The sequence below is a fragment of the Mya arenaria genome, chromosome 17 (genome assembly GCF_026914265.1).
Source record: "Mya arenaria isolate MELC-2E11 chromosome 17, ASM2691426v1".
Classification (NCBI taxonomy): Eukaryota; Metazoa; Mollusca; class Bivalvia; order Myida; family Myidae; genus Mya; species Mya arenaria.
In genome coordinates this window covers 38501580-38519497 of record NC_069138.1, presented here as the reverse complement: position 1 = coordinate 38519497, position 17918 = coordinate 38501580, and the positions used below count along the sequence as shown (strand labels likewise).

General features: G+C 39.1%; 1 protein-coding gene across 1 annotated transcript in view; it reads left to right on the top strand.

Annotated features, from left to right (window-relative positions):
- The window catches only part of LOC128222751 (ATP-binding cassette sub-family A member 2-like), a 34679-nt gene extending 18436 nt beyond the window's left edge, over positions 1 to 16243 (top strand). Inside the window, 24 exon segments of the mRNA XM_052931862.1 lie at positions 482 to 585; positions 875 to 987; positions 1219 to 1350; positions 1597 to 1677; positions 3420 to 3616; positions 3758 to 4159; positions 4304 to 4411; positions 4593 to 5322; positions 5770 to 5890; positions 6855 to 6966; positions 7741 to 7804; positions 7933 to 8107; positions 8636 to 8751; positions 9985 to 10132; positions 10519 to 10642; positions 10765 to 10897; positions 11251 to 11374; positions 11624 to 11695; positions 12237 to 12343; positions 12636 to 12777; positions 13145 to 13279; positions 14168 to 14271; positions 14637 to 14970; positions 15253 to 16243. Of these exon segments, the coding sequence (XP_052787822.1) occupies positions 482 to 585; positions 875 to 987; positions 1219 to 1350; positions 1597 to 1677; positions 3420 to 3616; positions 3758 to 4159; positions 4304 to 4411; positions 4593 to 5322; positions 5770 to 5890; positions 6855 to 6966; positions 7741 to 7804; positions 7933 to 8107; positions 8636 to 8751; positions 9985 to 10132; positions 10519 to 10642; positions 10765 to 10897; positions 11251 to 11374; positions 11624 to 11695; positions 12237 to 12343; positions 12636 to 12777; positions 13145 to 13279; positions 14168 to 14271; positions 14637 to 14970; positions 15253 to 15417 (4043 nt within the window). The 3' untranslated portion in view covers positions 15418 to 16243.
- Positions 16244 to 17918: the final 1675 nt, after the last annotated feature.

Here is a 17918-nt window from a genome sequence, read left to right as displayed (position 1 = left end):
TGTCGGGTGGAGGCCGGGCCGCCTGGTCTGAGTCCCACCGTGGTGTTGAGCCATACTCTATATGTGTTATATTTCCTTTTGCAGACACTGGCGTGTATTGGTGCAAATGTAGCAAGGAATGTGACTGTCGGGTGGAGGCCGGGCCGCCTGGTCTGAGTCCAACCGTGGTGTTGAGCCATACTCTATGTGTGTTATATTTCCTTTCGCAGACACTGGCGTGTATTGGTGCGAATGTAGCAAGGAATGTGACTGTCGGATGGAGGCCGGGCCGACTCGGAGTCCCGCCCGACTCGGAGTCCCGCCATGGTGTTGAGCTATACTCTATATGTTATACGTGTATTTCCTTTCGCAGACTCGGGCGTGTCTTGGTGCGGATGTAGCCAGGAATGTGACTGTCGGGTGGAGGCCGGGCCGCCTGGTCTGAGTCCCGCTGTGGTGTTTAGCTGTACTCTATATGTTATACATACATTTTCTTTCGCAGACTCGGGCGTGTATTGGTGCGGATGTAGCCAGGAATGTGACTGTCGGATGGAGGCCGGGCCGACAGGTCTGAAGCCAGCCGTGGTGGTAAACAATCTCCGGAAGGTACATAACATTAAGTCATTTATTTGTATTGTTTTATCCACCGTTAAGGTTTACAAATCCTAATTGCAGTACTGTAGTAAACGGTTTGCCAATGGTTAAAGGTACAGCAGCACGGGACGCTTCTCCTCATCTTTAGCTGTAACCAAGTGAACTGCATGTTTTGCAAAAATGTTTAAAGTTAAATACAATAATGAAAAAGTTATACTTTTCGCCCTACGATGTTTATGCCGCAATGATTTCTTGTTTGACTATCATAATTATATTTTTTTTTCGATTTTCTGTCCTTTAGACATACGATGGAAAGGATGGACGGGCGGCAGTGGACGGTTTGACCTTCACCTTGTATGAGGACCAGGTCACCGCCTTCCTGGGGCATAACGGCGCCGGGAAAACAACAACCATGTATGTGAGAGCGTCTTACTAGAGAGCAGTTATGAAAGTGTTGTTTATAGTCGAAGAAAGATCTTTTTCCGCCTGATATACACATAAGCGACGTACTATATATGTAATACGCAAAGAAACACTGAATGCACACGTTTTAAGTTGACTGCAGTAATTAATGGTTTCAAATCGTTAATAATAAACTCTTTTTTTAAGCAGAAACTATGATATCCGACTTGTTTGCATTTTCAGGAGCATTTTAACGGGCTTGTTTCCTCCTACGTCAGGCACGGCGACCGTGTACGGACTTGACGTCAGGACGTCAATGCGCGAGCTTCGTCGTGACATGGGCGTCTGTCCACAGCATAACGTGTTATTTGACTGGTAAGTACGACCCGAGTAAAACACTGGTTTATAACAACATTACACCTTGATTCAACAGTGCAATTATTCTAGAATATTTCAAAAAAGATATACCTTCTCCATTGTGTACCTCTAGGAGTGAAGGCGAAAAAGTTCTAAACGGCATTCAGTAAAGAAGTTGTTAGAACCATTTACTACCTGCCCTCGTATTGCCATCTTACCTTTAGAATTGATGCTTGACATTCGAGAACTTTTGTTACTTTTCAGTATGACGGTAGAGGAACACATTCTATTTTACTCAAGATTAAAAGGCGTTTCATTGAAGGATGCGAAGACAGAAATAAAAAGGTATACTAACCCTTGAACCTAATCCTCATCTAGTGACAGCTTTGTCAAGTATGAAAATGTATATTTCTTACAAATATATTAATAAATTGTACGACTTTTGATCAGACACACTTCAAATATAGTACGTGTGTGAAATTGGCGCGTAGATTATAGGTCGTTGATGGACCATCTAACATTCTATTTTACTCAAGATTAAAAGGCGTTTCATTGAAGGATGCGAAGACAGAAATAAAAAGGTATACTAACCCTTGAACCTAATCCTCATCTAGTGACAGCTTTGTCAAGTATGAAAATGTATATTTCTTACAAATATATTAATAAATTGTACGACTTTTGATCAGACACACTTCAAATATAGTACGTGTGTGAAATTGGCGCATAGATTATAGGTCGTTGATGGACCATCTAACATATTTAATGTACTTAAAATCTAGGACACAGGTCAACCAATTCGTTATGTATTCTACATGGTCTTGCTATGATCTACGACCCTGGTCAACCAATTCATAATGTATTTTACATGGTTTTGCTATGATCTACGACCCTGGTCAACCAATTCCTAATGTATTTTACATGGTCTTGCTATGATCTACGACCCTGGTCAACAATTCCTAATGTATTTTACATGGTCTTGCTATGATCTACGACCCTGGTCAAACAATTCCTAATGTATTTTATATGGTTAAGCTACGATCTACGCCCATAGTAAACCAATTCCGAATGTATTTTACATGGTCTAGCTAGGATCTATGACCCAGGTTAATATCCTTATGTATTTTACATGGTCTAGCTAGGATCTACGACCCAGGTTAATATCCTTATGTATTTTACATGGTCTAGCTAGGATGTACGACCCAGATCAACTATTTCCTAATGTATAGTACATGGTCTAGCTACGATCTACGACCCAGATCAACTATTTCCTAATGTATTTTACATGGTCTAGCTACGATCTTTGACCCAGGTCAACCATTTTCTAATGTATTTTACATGGTCTAGGAATGATCTTCAACCATGGTCAACCAATTCCTAATGTATTTTTCATGGTCTAGCTACGATCTACAACCATGGTCAACCAATTCCTAATGTTTTTTCATGGTCTAGCTACGATCTTCGACCCAGGTCAACCAATTTCCAATATATTTTACATGGTCTAGCTACGATCTACGACCAAGGTCAACCATTTTCTAATGTATTTTACATGGTCTAGCAACGATCTACAACCATGGTCAACCAATTCCTAATGTATTTTTCATGGTCTAGCTACGATCTACGACCCAGGTCAACCAATTTCCAATGTATTTGACATGGTCTAACTACGATCTACGACCCAGGTCAACCAATTCCAAATGTTTTTTACATGGTCTAGCTACGATCTTCGACTCAGGTCAACCAATTTCTTATGTATTATACATGGTGTAGCTACGATCTACGACCCAGGTCAACCAATTCCTTATGTATTTTACATGGCCTAGCTACGATCTACGACCAAGGTCATCCAATTCCTAATGTATTTTACATGGTCTAGCTACAATCTATGACCCAGGTCGACCAATTCTTTAAGCAGCTACGATCTTCGACTCAGGTGAACCAATTCCTGGTGTATTTTAGATGGTTGATCTACTATCTACGCGCTATCTGAATATTATCAGTTGAATATGTTCACCAATCCGAACGCGTTTGGCTTTGTAGGCTACGTTATGTAACGTTATGTTACCATTTCTATACACGACTTTTGACAGACTTCTGTCGGACCTGGGTATGGAGGCCAAGCGACATTGTCTGCCGGGCGCCCTATCTGGAGGTATGCGTCGAAAGTTGTCAATCGCCATTGCCTTCGTCGGCGGCGCGCGGACGGTGCTCCTTGATGAACCGACAGCTGGCGTGGACCCGTACTCTCGACGAGCGATCTGGAAACTGCTCGCACAGTATAAAAAAGGTATGTGTCTGAAAGAAGGTTAACTTTCTGTTGTTTTATTATGTATTTTTACTGACGCTTTCTTTAAATGTCATCCATTGGAATTTTCTTTGTTGCCAACTTAGACGACATCATGCATTGGTTGAATCTTAATTGTTCTAGGGCGAACGATCTTTGTGTCCACTCACCACCTTGACGAGGCAGAGGCTATTGGTGACCGGATATTGATCATGGCAGAGGGGCGCATGCGCTGTGGTGGCTCTTCCACGTTTCTTAAGCGTCATTATGGCGACGGGCACCAGTTGCAAGTGTCATTCACTTCCGGTCAAATGAATATCCAGGCTAAATCTGTGTTAGAAATGATGAAATCTTATGTTCCACGAGCTCATATGAAGAGTATTAGCACACAAGAAGTTTGTTTTGTTGTACCAGTGGACACAAGTGAACGAAAATGTCTTGTGGATGTGATGCATTGTTTGCGGGAAAGAAAAGACGACCTTCATATTGGCACATTTGGATTTAGTGACTGTGGCCTGGAGAGCGTTTTCATCAAGGTCAATGCAGGTAAAGAAATAACCTGGTCATGGTTCAGTGCACACAAGTCACAATCAAAGTAAACTTTAGATCTCATTAGAAGTGTTTTCTCCATGATGCGTTCACATTAAATGCCAAGGTCTTTCAAATCATGTGGTTTGTCCTGTATTTCAGACAAGCTAGGAAAAGATTCTCACAATCTACAGCTGGACGCCCTTGGTTCTTCAGTGAACATTTCAGAAAACGATTTCAGTGTCAATGAACCGCCGGAGTCATTTTCTGGTAAGTTTTTGTTTGGAATTGTGTTGCCTTGGGTTCCATATCCCTTAAATTGACACAAGGTTATTTTACAGAATCATTTTTTAGAAGGCATTTTAAATCGCGCGTGAGTTATCTGACCTTTCGTGTTACAACTGTAAGTCTTCCATTAAAAAAACTCGAATGTTTTGTTTTTGTTTTTCAGATGATGTCGATCTTCTAGACAACCATTTCAACACGGACGACAATCGCCGTAGCTTTATGGATCACATGAAAGCTTTGTTCATCAAGCGCCTGTGGCTTATGCTGCGGAACAGGAAGGCGCTCGTCTCGCAGGTGCTACTTCCGGCGCTGTTCGTGTCCATTTCCATGACCATTGCGCTGACGGCCCCTCGGGTAGCGGACCCTGATCCCATCGAAATGTCCACCGCCCAATACTTTGAGGCCACACAACCGGTTGGAAACTTTGTGCCATTCTCTTTAAATAAAGACTCAAGAAGCAACGCAAAATGAAGTGTTGATGGAAAGTTAAAGTCAGAAAATATACCAGAAAGACTTCTGGAAACATTTTATTTACCGTCCGGGCTTGGTGCTGCTTGTTTATTAAAAACTTTGAATTCAAGTGACCTGCATAAATCACCTATCATAACAAGAAACATGTTTGATGAAAGTTGCTCGCAGTATTTTGAAAAGGAAACGAAACTCACATTTTCAAGTGTCCAGTCTTTTCCTGATTTAGTGGGAAACTACAGACTTTCAGTAAATAATGATGAATGCAAATGCAAACCCGATAACACCGGGCTTTCATGTGAAGAGAAACAAGAACCGAGTAAATGGCGCCTGCCCATGGGTGACGTCTTACAGGATATAACATCAGACACCGGAAATGACGACGATTTCTATTTGTTTTCGAATGATGTTTACCGACGTCATAGGTTTGTGTTCATCCTCCAAGTCAAGTACCACAGGTGTCCGGCATATTGTTTGGACAATAACAATTTTCCCTTCAGTCCTTTGATGCTGTTTGGAAATAATAAGGAAATTCAATATTGTTCCTCAAGTTTTATTTTAAAAAAAAACTTTTATATTTTTCTGTATATATATGATGATGTTTCAGTCAAACTCTTAGAATTGTATGGAAACAATAACAAAGGACTGAAGGGCCTTATGTCCACGCTATGTGACGCTATGTGACGGACACCTATGTTAAGCACTAAGTATGTTAGTATGGAATCAAATACAGTCATATATTATAGAAAGACAAATGCGAAACCAACACTGCAACCTTTCTGAATATATTTTTAAGTCTACATTCATTTAGCGTTTGGACATTTCTGCTTATATAAGTCACGCTTAAGACACGGAAACACCTGGTATTTCAGGTACGGCGGGTACACTTTCGGCGGTGACTTGAGTTATGTGCCGGAAATCCTGAAAAATAAAAGTAACACCGGAAATGCTAATAACATCGTTGCAATGTTTGCTGTTAAAGACCATTCAAAGGTATGGAATTGTTAAAAAATATTTCTCTCGAAAAAAAGGAGCGTTTCTTTTATATTTTTTAGCTCACCAGAGCACGAAGTGCTCAAGGTTAGCTATTGTGATCGGTATTTTTCCGTCGTCCGTCCGTCAGTTCGTCCGTCGGTCCGTCCGTCAACAATTGCTTAAAAAACATCTCCTCTGAAAATACCTGGCCAAATTCAATGAAACTTCACAGGAAGCTTCCTTGGGTGTCCCTCTACAAAAATACAACAAGGGGTCACGATTGATTAACAACAACAACAACAAAATGGCCGATTTCCTGTTTGCTAGAAAAAGCATCTCCTCTGAAACTACCAGTCCAAATTCAATGAAACTTTACAGGAAGCTTCCTTGGGTGACCTTCTACAAAAAAATACAACAAGGAGTCACGATTGATCAACAACAACAACAAAATGGCTGACTTCCTGGTTTGCTTTAAAAAAAACATCTCCTCTGAAACTACCTCGTCAAATTCAATTAAACTTTACAGGAAGCTTCCTTGTGTGACCTTCTACCAAAATACAACAAGGGGTCACGATTGATCAACAACAACAACAACAACAACAAACTGGCCGACTTACTGTTTTGCTTTAAAAAAATCTCTGAAACTACCAGGCCAAATTCAATGAAACTTTGCAGGTAGCTTTATTGCATGACCCTTTACAAATATAAAACAAGGCATCGTCATCAGTCAAGTTATGTTTAAATTGCAACATTTTTATTAATGCTTTATCACAGAGTTGTGGCCCTTTGCTTAGATGAGCGTTTTAGGGCCATCATGGCCCTCTTGTTATTCATTATTATCACAGCGTTTCAACTGACTACGTAAACAAAAGTTAATGTCTGTAAAGGGAATTGTATTTGTTCAACTTGTTATGGTAATTGTTTATAAAAGACCATTGTATCTTCTTTATTCACCATTGTCCATATCACGTCCTCTTCGCAGGTATGGTACAACCAGAAGGGGTACCACTCGATGCCTGTCTACCTAAACACCTTCCACAATGCCCTTCTGCGGGCCTCTCTTCCATCTCACTTGGGCGACCCGGCCTCCTACGGTACGTACATTAACATCACGCCTGCTTCACGGGCTTCCTACTAACCGGCACCGGTTGAATGACTTTCGTCCAACATGGCCGACCCATTCTCTTACGGTACGTAAATGTACATCACGCCTGCAACACGGGCATCCTACTAACCGGCACCGGTTGAATGACTTCCGTCCAACATGGTCGACCCATTCTCTTACGGTACGTAAATGTACATCACGCCCGCAACACGGGCATCCTACTAGCCGGTACCTGTTGAATGACTTCCGTCCAACATGGTCGACCCATTATCTTACGGTACGTAAATGTACATCACGCCTGCAACACGGGCATCCTACTAACCGGCACCGGTTGAATGACTTCCGTCCAACATGGACGACCCATTCTCTTACGGTACGTAAATGTACATCACGCCTGCTACTCGTTCTTCCTACTACCGGGCACTGGTGGATTGAGACTTCCGTCTTTCATCTGTATGGCGTGTAACTACTTACTTCAGATTGCAGATTTCATGGATGATAGTGAATTCTGCAGAGTTTGCATAAATATGTTCACACACCAAACTTTAAATGCTCTCTGAAAGGGAAATGTTGATGCTCCTCTTACACCGTGCTACGCGTTTATAGAGCACACATTCCTTTCCGTTAATTATTTTTAAACAACAAAACTTACTAACAAGATAAACCTTTACCCGCATTCAAAGACGTTTTTTCTTCCGTTTAGGTCATGTCCAGTGAACGTGATTTTCATGCAGTAAGATCATGTAACTATTCCTTTTTTCAGGAATAACTTTGTTGAACCACCCGATGAAACAAACAACCAATGATTTCCTCAACTCAGACTACATGTGAGTATAATTTCCTAGGTTTTTATTTTAATTATGTTGTTCATATTTTTTCTGTTGTAGCACGATGCTAACATAAATTTTCTCAAATTTTATATCCTCATTTATTATTAGTATTTTCCTAATTCCAGTAAGGGCGGTACGGACGTGTTGATGGCGATATTCGTGATCGTCGCTATGTCGTTTGTGCCGGCCAGTTTCGTGGTCACCCTGGTCCACGAGCGGTCAGTCCGGGCCAAGCACCTGCAAATGTCCAGCGGTCTCCGGCCAGTCACATACTGGCTAGCCAACTTTCTATGGGATATGGTCAGTTTCCTTTAGTTAACGTCCGTGATGTCTGAATCTGTCTAAAACTATTTAGCATGTATTCGATAATTAATTGGTTTAAGCATACCTTTTTTATTGAAAGACCCATACAAAGTATGCAAAGTCATAAATACATTATCAAACTGTAGGATTGGGCTGGATGATGGTAAAAATCTTATGAAAGCCCTTACCCACATAAAATCTTTCCCATCGATAATTAATTGCTGCTCACCCCTTTCAGCTTAATTACAAATGTACAAGTAAGAGGGATATATGTCAGATTTAAATGTTAGTTTAAAGCTGCCTTAACTAGGCTTTAAGTTCTGTAAGAAACAATATATGTTATCTGAATGGTTGATTTATCCCACTAGTACATGCATTTGGTTTGTAAAGACTTTTTTAATGATCGGAAAACGTGATTGTTGATGTTGTGTTGGCCTACATGTTGTCGCTAGCGTCGGCGTACAGATACTTCCTGTTGGCTATTGAAACATTGTACACATGTTATATAATATATTTCATTTTTAGTGTAACTGCCTGTTACCGACGGTGTGCATTATCGGGGTGCTGCTAGCCTTCCGGATAGATGCATACGTAGAGGGAGACAACTTTACCGCTGTTATACTGCTCTTCCTTGTGTACGGGTATGTGACATTTGTGTACAGTACTGGTATGTAGCAATTAAAATTGTGTACGGTACGGGTATGTGACATTTGTGTACGGGTATGTGACATTTGTGTACGGGTATGTGACATTTGTGCACGGTACCGGTATGTGACATTTGTGTACGGGTATGTGACATTTGTGTTCGGTACGGGTATGTGTCATTTGTGTACGAGTATATACTTTTTGCCATTTGTGTAGGGTATAGGTATGTGTCATTTGTATAGGGTACGGGTATGTGACATTTGTGTACGGTACGGGTATGTGACTTTTGTGTACGGTACGGGTATGTGACATTTGTGTACGGGTATGTGACATTTGTGTACGGGTATGTGACATTTGTGTTCGGTATGGGTATGTATCATTTGTGTTCGAGTATGTATTTTTGCCTTTTGTGTAGGGTTCGGGTATGTGACATGTGTGTACGGTACGGGTATGTGACATTTGTGTACGGTACGGGTATGTGACATTTGTGTACGGTACGGGTATGTGACATGTGTGTACGGTACGGGTATGTGACATTTGTATAGGGTACGGGTATGTGACATTTGTGTACGGTACGGGTATGTGACATTTGTATAGGGTACGGGTATGTGACATGTGTGTACGGTACGGGTATGTGACATTTGTATAGGGTACGGGTATGTGACATTTGTGTACGGTACGGGTATGTGACATTTGTGTACGGTACGGGTATATGACATGTGTGTACGGTACGGGTATGTGACATTTGTATAGGGTACGGGTATGTGACATTTGTGTACGGTACGGGTATGTGACATGTGTGTACGGTACGGGTATGTGACATTTGTGTACGGTACGGGTATGTGACATTTGTGTACGGTACGGGTATGTGACATTTGTGTACGGTAGGGTATGTGACATTTGTATAGGGTACGGGTATGTGACATGTGTGGTGTGTACGGTACGGGTATGTGACATTTGTGTACGGTACGGGTATGTGACATTTGTGTACGGTACGGGTATGTGACATTTGTATTAGAGTGTGTGACATTTGTGTTAATGTGTGTGCCATTTGTTTAAGGGAATGTGACATTTGTGTTAAGGCGTGTGACATTTGTTCAAGGGTATGTGACATTTGTGTAAGGGTATGTGGCAATTTGTACGGATATGTGAAATTTGTGTTAGGGTATATGACATTTGTGTAACATTCCATTTTACAAATTTACATGACAAACTTTGTATACCTATAGGTGGACGATGACGCCGATGATGTATCCGGCCAGTTTCCTATTCACGGAGCCCAGTGTGGCGTACATCTGTCTCATTGTCGCCAACCTTTTCATCGGCATCACCTCCGTACAGATCAGCTTCATGCTCAAACTGTTCGACTTCTCTCAGGTACATACTGGAATTCCTGCGCTTTTGTAGCCCGTTGTCGAAAGATCACATTTAAAAAAATACATATATAAGCGCTTTCGTCGTCGGCCGGTATCGGCGGCATCATGGTAGTCGTACAAAACTATTAGCGTTGGACATGACTTTATATCCTATAAATTTGTTACGCAAATTAGCAACACCGAATAATAAACAGGCGTTAATACGGCAGCATATCCCGTCGCTATGGAAAAGTTTAATCTTTACTTATGTGCATTCACCTTCTATGAAAAACGAAAGCTCGAAACTACCGCTCTCGGACATATCATAACGTTGGGCGTAATAAAATAAAGTTGTTGTTTTTTAATAAATCCACCGAAATGGCTTCGTGAATGTGTTTCATATTTCAGAGTGTTTCTGCGTGGAACGAGTTTCTAGGGGATGTGTTCCTTATCTTCCCCAACTATTGCCTTGGTAACGGAATGATGACTGTCGCCCTGAATCACTATAGCAACCAATACTACAGTCACCTGGGTAAGTCTTTATCACAAGGCGTATTACACATTTTGCAATGAATTGATATATTGAGGAGATATTAACGAATGGATATAAATTAATTAAAAAGTATTAAAAGTACAAACAATTTTATTTTTCAGGCTACTTCGACAAGATGACGTCAGCAATGACGTGGAAAATAGCGGGAAAGAGGCTGGTTGCCATGGTTGTGATGGGCATGGTGTCGTTTGCAGTTACTCTTCTTATTGAATATAAACTCTTTTGTAGGACTAGGTAAACCCTACAAGCCTGCCATCACGTGTTTAGCGACACATGACGAAAGTTTAACTTTAAGTTAATACATAGATTTGAACAAATAAAATGTAAAATGTATTAAAGTTTCATAAAATTATTCTAACTATTTAAATTCTGGATTTTGACATGGAAAGGAAATGTGTCCCGTGCCATTCACCATTTTAGCACCTGATCATCCGTCTTTTGTAAGTATTTAAGGGGTCAAATTTTTCCTGGCCTTGTGGTTTAGTTTAACTATTTATGTTTCATGCTGTATATCTATACTTTTTTGTTATATAATTGCAAGTTTGCATGAACACTGTGTTTAATCATTCAATTGATATTTATTTTAGGGTGAAAAGCTACCCGGCAAATCGAATAATACCTGACGAAGATGTTGACGTCGAGTTTGAAAGACGCCGAACGATGACGTCATCAGCAGATAATGACGTAGTTAGACTACAAGGCCTTTCAAAGGTATCCAGATTTCAAGATCTCCGTAAATTACATTTACTGCTTTATGCTTTTGCATTTTCTCTAAATATTGCTATATTTTTCATAAATAAACATTAGTTCTGGGAGAGTCGTCACATCAGTTGTTGTGCTAGTGAGGTCAGAGTTATTGACATAATTGTAATTGGAGAAATAAAGTACGAATCTTGGATATATCATATATTTTATCGCTACAATAATGTTCAATCTTCGTATCCGGGTATTTCACTTCAGGTCTACCACAAACGGAGAGGTGGTTCGGTGAAGGCGGTAGACAATTTGACCTTCTCTGTTCCAAGAGGCGAGGTACGGTAGAAAACAGTTAAATTCATATACGAATATAAGAATTGAAGAAGTTCAAAGACTTCACATATAGTTTTATTAAGTAGAATTTAATCAAAATACTTAGTTCATGATTCTTGTCAGGGATTCTGCAAGAGTTCATATTGGTTCACTGACTTTTCATGGATTATTTCATTTTAAATGATTTTGACGACGCGAAAGCAACTTTTAAATCATTACAGTAAGAAAAGTTTATGGCTTCATTTTCGAATAAAAAAATAACTTTTAAATCAAACTTACACTTCATTGTTATTTAAAAATGACGATAATCGTTCTGATTTCGAAATTATTCTTTTTATAACATGTGTTATATACCTTTCCTAAACAGAGTATTGCCAGAAAAGGACGCAAAACTGGATTGATCTTGTCCAGATATTATCAAAAAAGTCATACAAAACAGCTCTTGTATGTACTTTTTCAAATATATTCAAGGAATCTAATTATTTGAAGAAAAATTACAATACCATCAAACATAATGAAACGTTTACGTATGCATGTGTTTTAGTGTTTCGGATTGCTGGGCGTGAACGGAGCTGGCAAGACGTCAACGTTCCGCATGCTCACAGGAGACTTACGGCCGACGTTCGGGGACGTCAAACTTCTAGGTCACAGGTATAATAAAGTTGTAGAACACATGACACATAACGTTATAGCGATGGTGATATGTATGTGTTCTACTACAGTAACTGTAAGTGTGAATTGCCTGGTACCGTTGTAGCCGTTAGTATTGTTATGTTGTGAAAAGGATTTGCACGTATAATTTCTCCTTAAAAGGCTTTTGAAAATTCCAAATATGTTGTGAAAGTCAAAAAAAAGATTGATTCCTTCAACCGTTCAAAATAAAAAGGGATGTTAAAAAATTGAGACAAAATAGTAAATGATGTCATGACCTTTCATTTTAAAGCGTGACAGCCACGGGATTGGACACCCAACGTCACGTGGGCTACTGTCCCCAGTATGACGCCATCTTTGACGAGTTGACGCCACGACAACATCTCAGTCTGTACGCTAGGCTCCGGGGAATACCTGCAATGTACCGCGATACGGTATGTGAGACATGTTTTATTTGAGGAAAAGGTTCCAATGACAACGTATAGTTCGAAACAAATATTCAAGAATTTGATTGGAAGTTAAAAACTTATAAAGATCATCATATTCAGCATCAAACAATTAAATTTATTAATAGCGGGGTGTCTTATGAATTTCAAATAATGTGTTAGCTTGAAGAAAACTACTTAAAGTGTCAACATATGAGACACGAAATGTTCCAATGACGTGAGAGTCTGAGACCTTAAGTAATATTTCAATAAATATGCTTTAGTTTTCTATTTTCACCGTTCACATACAAGAGTGTTTTTTTCTACAACCTGTACTGCGTACCAAGTTACATCCTCATTCTCTGCCCCAATATAGGCAATCCGGAAGTGCCTGACGACGCTTGGTGTGTGGCGGTACGCGGACCAAGCGGCTGGTCAGTTGAGCGGTGGGACTCGCCGGAAGTTGTCAACGGCCATAGCCCTCATTGGAGACCCGCCCCTTGTCCTCCTTGTGAGCATTTAGATGGTTATTTGTGTTTTTTGTTGGAAGTAGAAATTATTACCAGATGTTTTCAAAACAACGCCATTTCTAAACCCATATTTAGTATATGATTTTATACGGACACATTCCACACGTGCTAAATACAATCATTATTTATAGAGAATTTCCATGCTATGATTGTTCGCATTTTTAAACGTGATTAATATATTAAAAAAAACAGGCCTTATTTTGAAATGAAATACGTAGGTCTACACATTTTCAGCTTCTTATTTTCTACATCAAAACGAATATAATGCACTTCGTTTTCACTTTTGTTTTGTTTAAATTATATTAAAGTCAAATGGTTAACAATTCAAACATTTGAAATTCCCATCATGGGAGGGAATCAGTGTGCCTGTTGATACCTCCCTGTAACGCAATAGTGCAGAAATCTAACAGGTTGTCTATTATTATTGACAATTGCATTCAATTAGTTTTAGCCAAGAGACCTAGGGAATTACAAGTGTTGAACGATTATTTCTATTATTATATCCCGCATGACTTTGTTGTCACGCAGCATTCTAATCTGATAATATTAATTACATTATGAAACGACGATCAGTAATTGTTCACATGTCTTTTGCGCAACATTTTCAAGAAATTCATCCAGTATGACATTTTTTTCCAGCAGTTGAGTGCCAATAGTAGATGAGCAATTTCATTTGAAGTAGCATACATTCCTTAATGAATAATTGTGAAATACATTGCGTTTATATACCCATGGAATTGAATGATTTTTTGAAACAATGATATTTTGATATTTGCAAGCTTTTTTTTGTTATGTAGGTAAATAACTATTCATAGCTTATGTTAACTTTTTTATTATACTCCGAATAACAAATTAATAACTGCTTGCAGGACGAGCCTACTTCCGGTTTGGATCCCTGTTCGAAGCGCCACTTGTGGAGCGTCATAGAGCGACAGACAAGCCGGGGCACAGCTGTCGTCTTCTCTTCACACAGGTAAGTCGGATAACCAACCATAGTTCCCAAAGCATGTTTTGTTAAATGTACGTGACGTCTGAAGTGTATATACGCGACGTCAACGCCTTGTAATGAATAATGGATACTTGCTTTCATACGTTTCACAAAGCTGTACGACAGTCAAACTAAAACAACAGCAACAAACAGAACACTTGTAAAATAAGAACATTTTTATGATATTTGTTTATTATTACTGTAGATAGACCTGCAGAATTCTAACCTAAAACAACAATCACATTCAAACACGCATGAATGTCATGCATGTGACGTCCGTCCTAAACAGCTACTTTGTTGCAATACTTACGTTGCCGTGGCACTGTGGCATTTCACCTTTTCTTTTCTAGCATGGAGGAGTGTGAGACGCTGTGTGACAGGCTTGCCATTATGGCCGCCGGTCGCTTGCGGTGCCTTGGGACGCTCCCTCGCCTAAAAGCTCAACACGGAAGTGGATATTCGGCTACCGTCGTCGTCTGTTCACCGAATACGCTTTCTGCCGTACGCAGTCATCTTGAGGGGTCTCTACGTGGAGCGAGTGTTGGCTATCAAGGCAGTCACGCCCTGCTGGTGGAACTTCCGATCACGTGCTGGGAACTACCGGAAGTACTAGAGGCCCTGGAGAAAATACCGGTGACGCTTGGTGTCGTTGACTACAGCATCAATCAAAATACACTTGACAAGGTAATAGTAGACTAATAAGTCATCGAACTGTTGAAACGCATGTTTAAAAAAATCACTATGTGTATTCTTGAAGATCTTTGTCGATTATTTCTTGTTTTGCACAGACGAGAAGTCAGATTTTAATCAAAATTGCAAAAACCATTTCAATGATAATGTGCAAACTTGGATCACATTTTTTAATTTAACAATGTAAGTTATCTATACTGCAGGAACATTTGCCTTTATTTATGATACTATATCATAAATTTTGGTCTTTTAAATCGTAAATCGTTTCTGTTTCAGGTATTTATAAAATTTGCAACAGAACAAGACAAAGTCAAAGACACCGATGACAGTCTCGACTGCAACTCGACGCTTAGTGACGTCACTTTGAACGATGACGTCACTCTAGAAATGACACAACGTGACACAAGTGGTTCAGATGATGCTTTGATCGAGATCTTATAATAATATATTTTATAGCTCTACCATGATGGTGGTTTTATTTAAGATGTCTATGTGTTCATTTCAAAATCTGTAATTCCATTGTTTGTACACAGCTCAAAGCAGTAGCACGATATTTGTTGAGAGGGATAGCCTTAACTTCTTAGAACTTCTTAGAACTGTGTGATATTTCCCCATTCCGTCCTGAACTTTGTGATTGTATGTTTTTAATTATGTTATACGCTTGATTGCTTTGACTTTATTTTTGTTTTGTTTTTATATCATATTTATTGTTTATATTTAATCATTTATATCAGTGTTGTTGTATAATTCATTTTGTTACATATTTATGCAAAATGTGACAACTTTGAGATCAAATTATTTTGCTCGGTAAATATCCAACTATATAAAGATCACTGTATTAAATAACCTGGTGCTTTTATTTATGAAAGATCACTGTATTAAATAACCTGGTGCTTTTATTTATGATGTAAATACTTGTGTGGAAGGATTCGATGGAATATAAATTATTTCCCTCATTCTTTACCGTGAGCTGTTTGTCCAAACGCAGACTAAAATATCCACTTTCACGTGCTTATTAGGACATTCCTTTCCAATACCAAATTCAGCATGCTAGTAAATCATTACTTCAAGAAAACTGGATAGGCATTTCCGGTGAATTCATCCGTGCTGGAAAACTCCATCTGGCTTTCAATGCTAGATGAGTCACGCGCTGTGATGCAATACTTTGTATTTCTTTTTTATTCATTTTATGAAAGAAAAATTATGATATTTCAATAGACTATTTCCATAAACATTCACTTTACAAAAATAAAGATGCAAATCATTATTATTATTATTATTATTATTATTATTATTATTATTATTATTATTATTATTAAAATTTATTAATATTATTATTATAATTAGGATACCAACCACCACCACTATCGCCGGGCCTTGATGGTATTGTATGGTTTGTCCCCCTGTCCTAAGAAATTTGTTTCATGTCACAAACCAGACACAGGCATTGTGGGCTAAGAAGAAACGTTGATATCGCAAGCCGTGATCAGTGACGCCAAAATATCATGATTTTGGCGTATGGAACCGATTTGATGGTTTATTTGACAGGAATGGTGATGAACGTAACTTGTTTACAGGGTTTTATGAACTTGTACTCGTGTAAAAAGTAAATTGAATAATACAACACGAGGTTTTAAAATCCTTCAACGTGTAATCTAAAGCGTACATTGTTGTTAAGGTTAGATATTATCATGACAAACATCAAACTCCATTTCTTAAACATATCTTTTCTTCAAGATAAGGTGTCTTGGTTATGAAGCCAAGTACAAGTATCGATTCGATGTTACAATACATCTATTAGCGTATGGTCATTGCCGCCAATTGTACCAGGCTGTTTGAAATACTCATCGATCTACAATTCAGAAATGAACAGTTGTTCATGGCAATTTCATTCCCATAGATAATCATCTTCGGAAATATGAATGACGCAGAAATTACTTTTTTTGTTCATGACCGAAAAGTACATTTATAATTTCCATTGATGTCCTACTATTCAATAAATACATATCAAACTACTGTGCTACACGTAAAGTTCATTGAGTGAAACTTACTATGCTTTGTTGTCATATTCATGTATTAATTCATTACAATATGCAGCTGTAACTACATTAAATAAATTGACACGACAATGTTTGTAAGGTTTGCACAGTAAGTCCCGACATAACGCGTCTCTCTAAATACTCGGCTAATCATAATGCGTCTCTCTAAAGACCCGGTTAAACATCACACGTTTCTATAAAAAAACCGGTTAAATAAAGACTCGGTTCAACAAAACGCGTTTCCCTACAGACTCGGTTAAATGTAACGCATTTCTCTAAAGACTCGGTTAAATGTAACGCGTTTCTCTAAAGACTCGGTTAAATGTAACGCGTTTCCCTAAAGACTCGGTTAAATGTAACGCGTTTCTCTAAAGACTCGGTTAAATGTAACGCGTTTCCCTAAAGACTCGGTTAAATGTAACGCGTTTCTCTAAAGACTCTGTTAAATGTAACGCGTTTCCCTACAGACTCGGTTAAATGTAACGCGTTTCTCTAAAGACTCGGTTAAATGTAACGCGTTTCCCTAAAGACTCGGTTAAATGTAACGCGTTTCTCTAAAGACTCGGTTAAATGTAACGCGTTTCCCTACAGACTCGGTTAAATGTAACGCGTTTCCCTACAGACTCGGTTAAATGTAACGCGTTTCTCTAAAGACTCGGTTAAATGTAACGCGTTTCTCTAAAGACTCGGTTAAATGTAACGCGTTTCTCTAAAGACTCGGTCAAATGTAACGCGTTTCCCTACATACTCGGTTAAATGTAACGCGTTTCCCTACAGACTCGGTTAAATGTAACGCGTTTCCCTACAGACTCGGTTAAATGTAACGCGTTTCCCTAAAGACTCGGTTAAATGTAACGCGTTTCTCTAAAGACTCGGTTCAACAAAACGCGTTTCCCTAAAGAC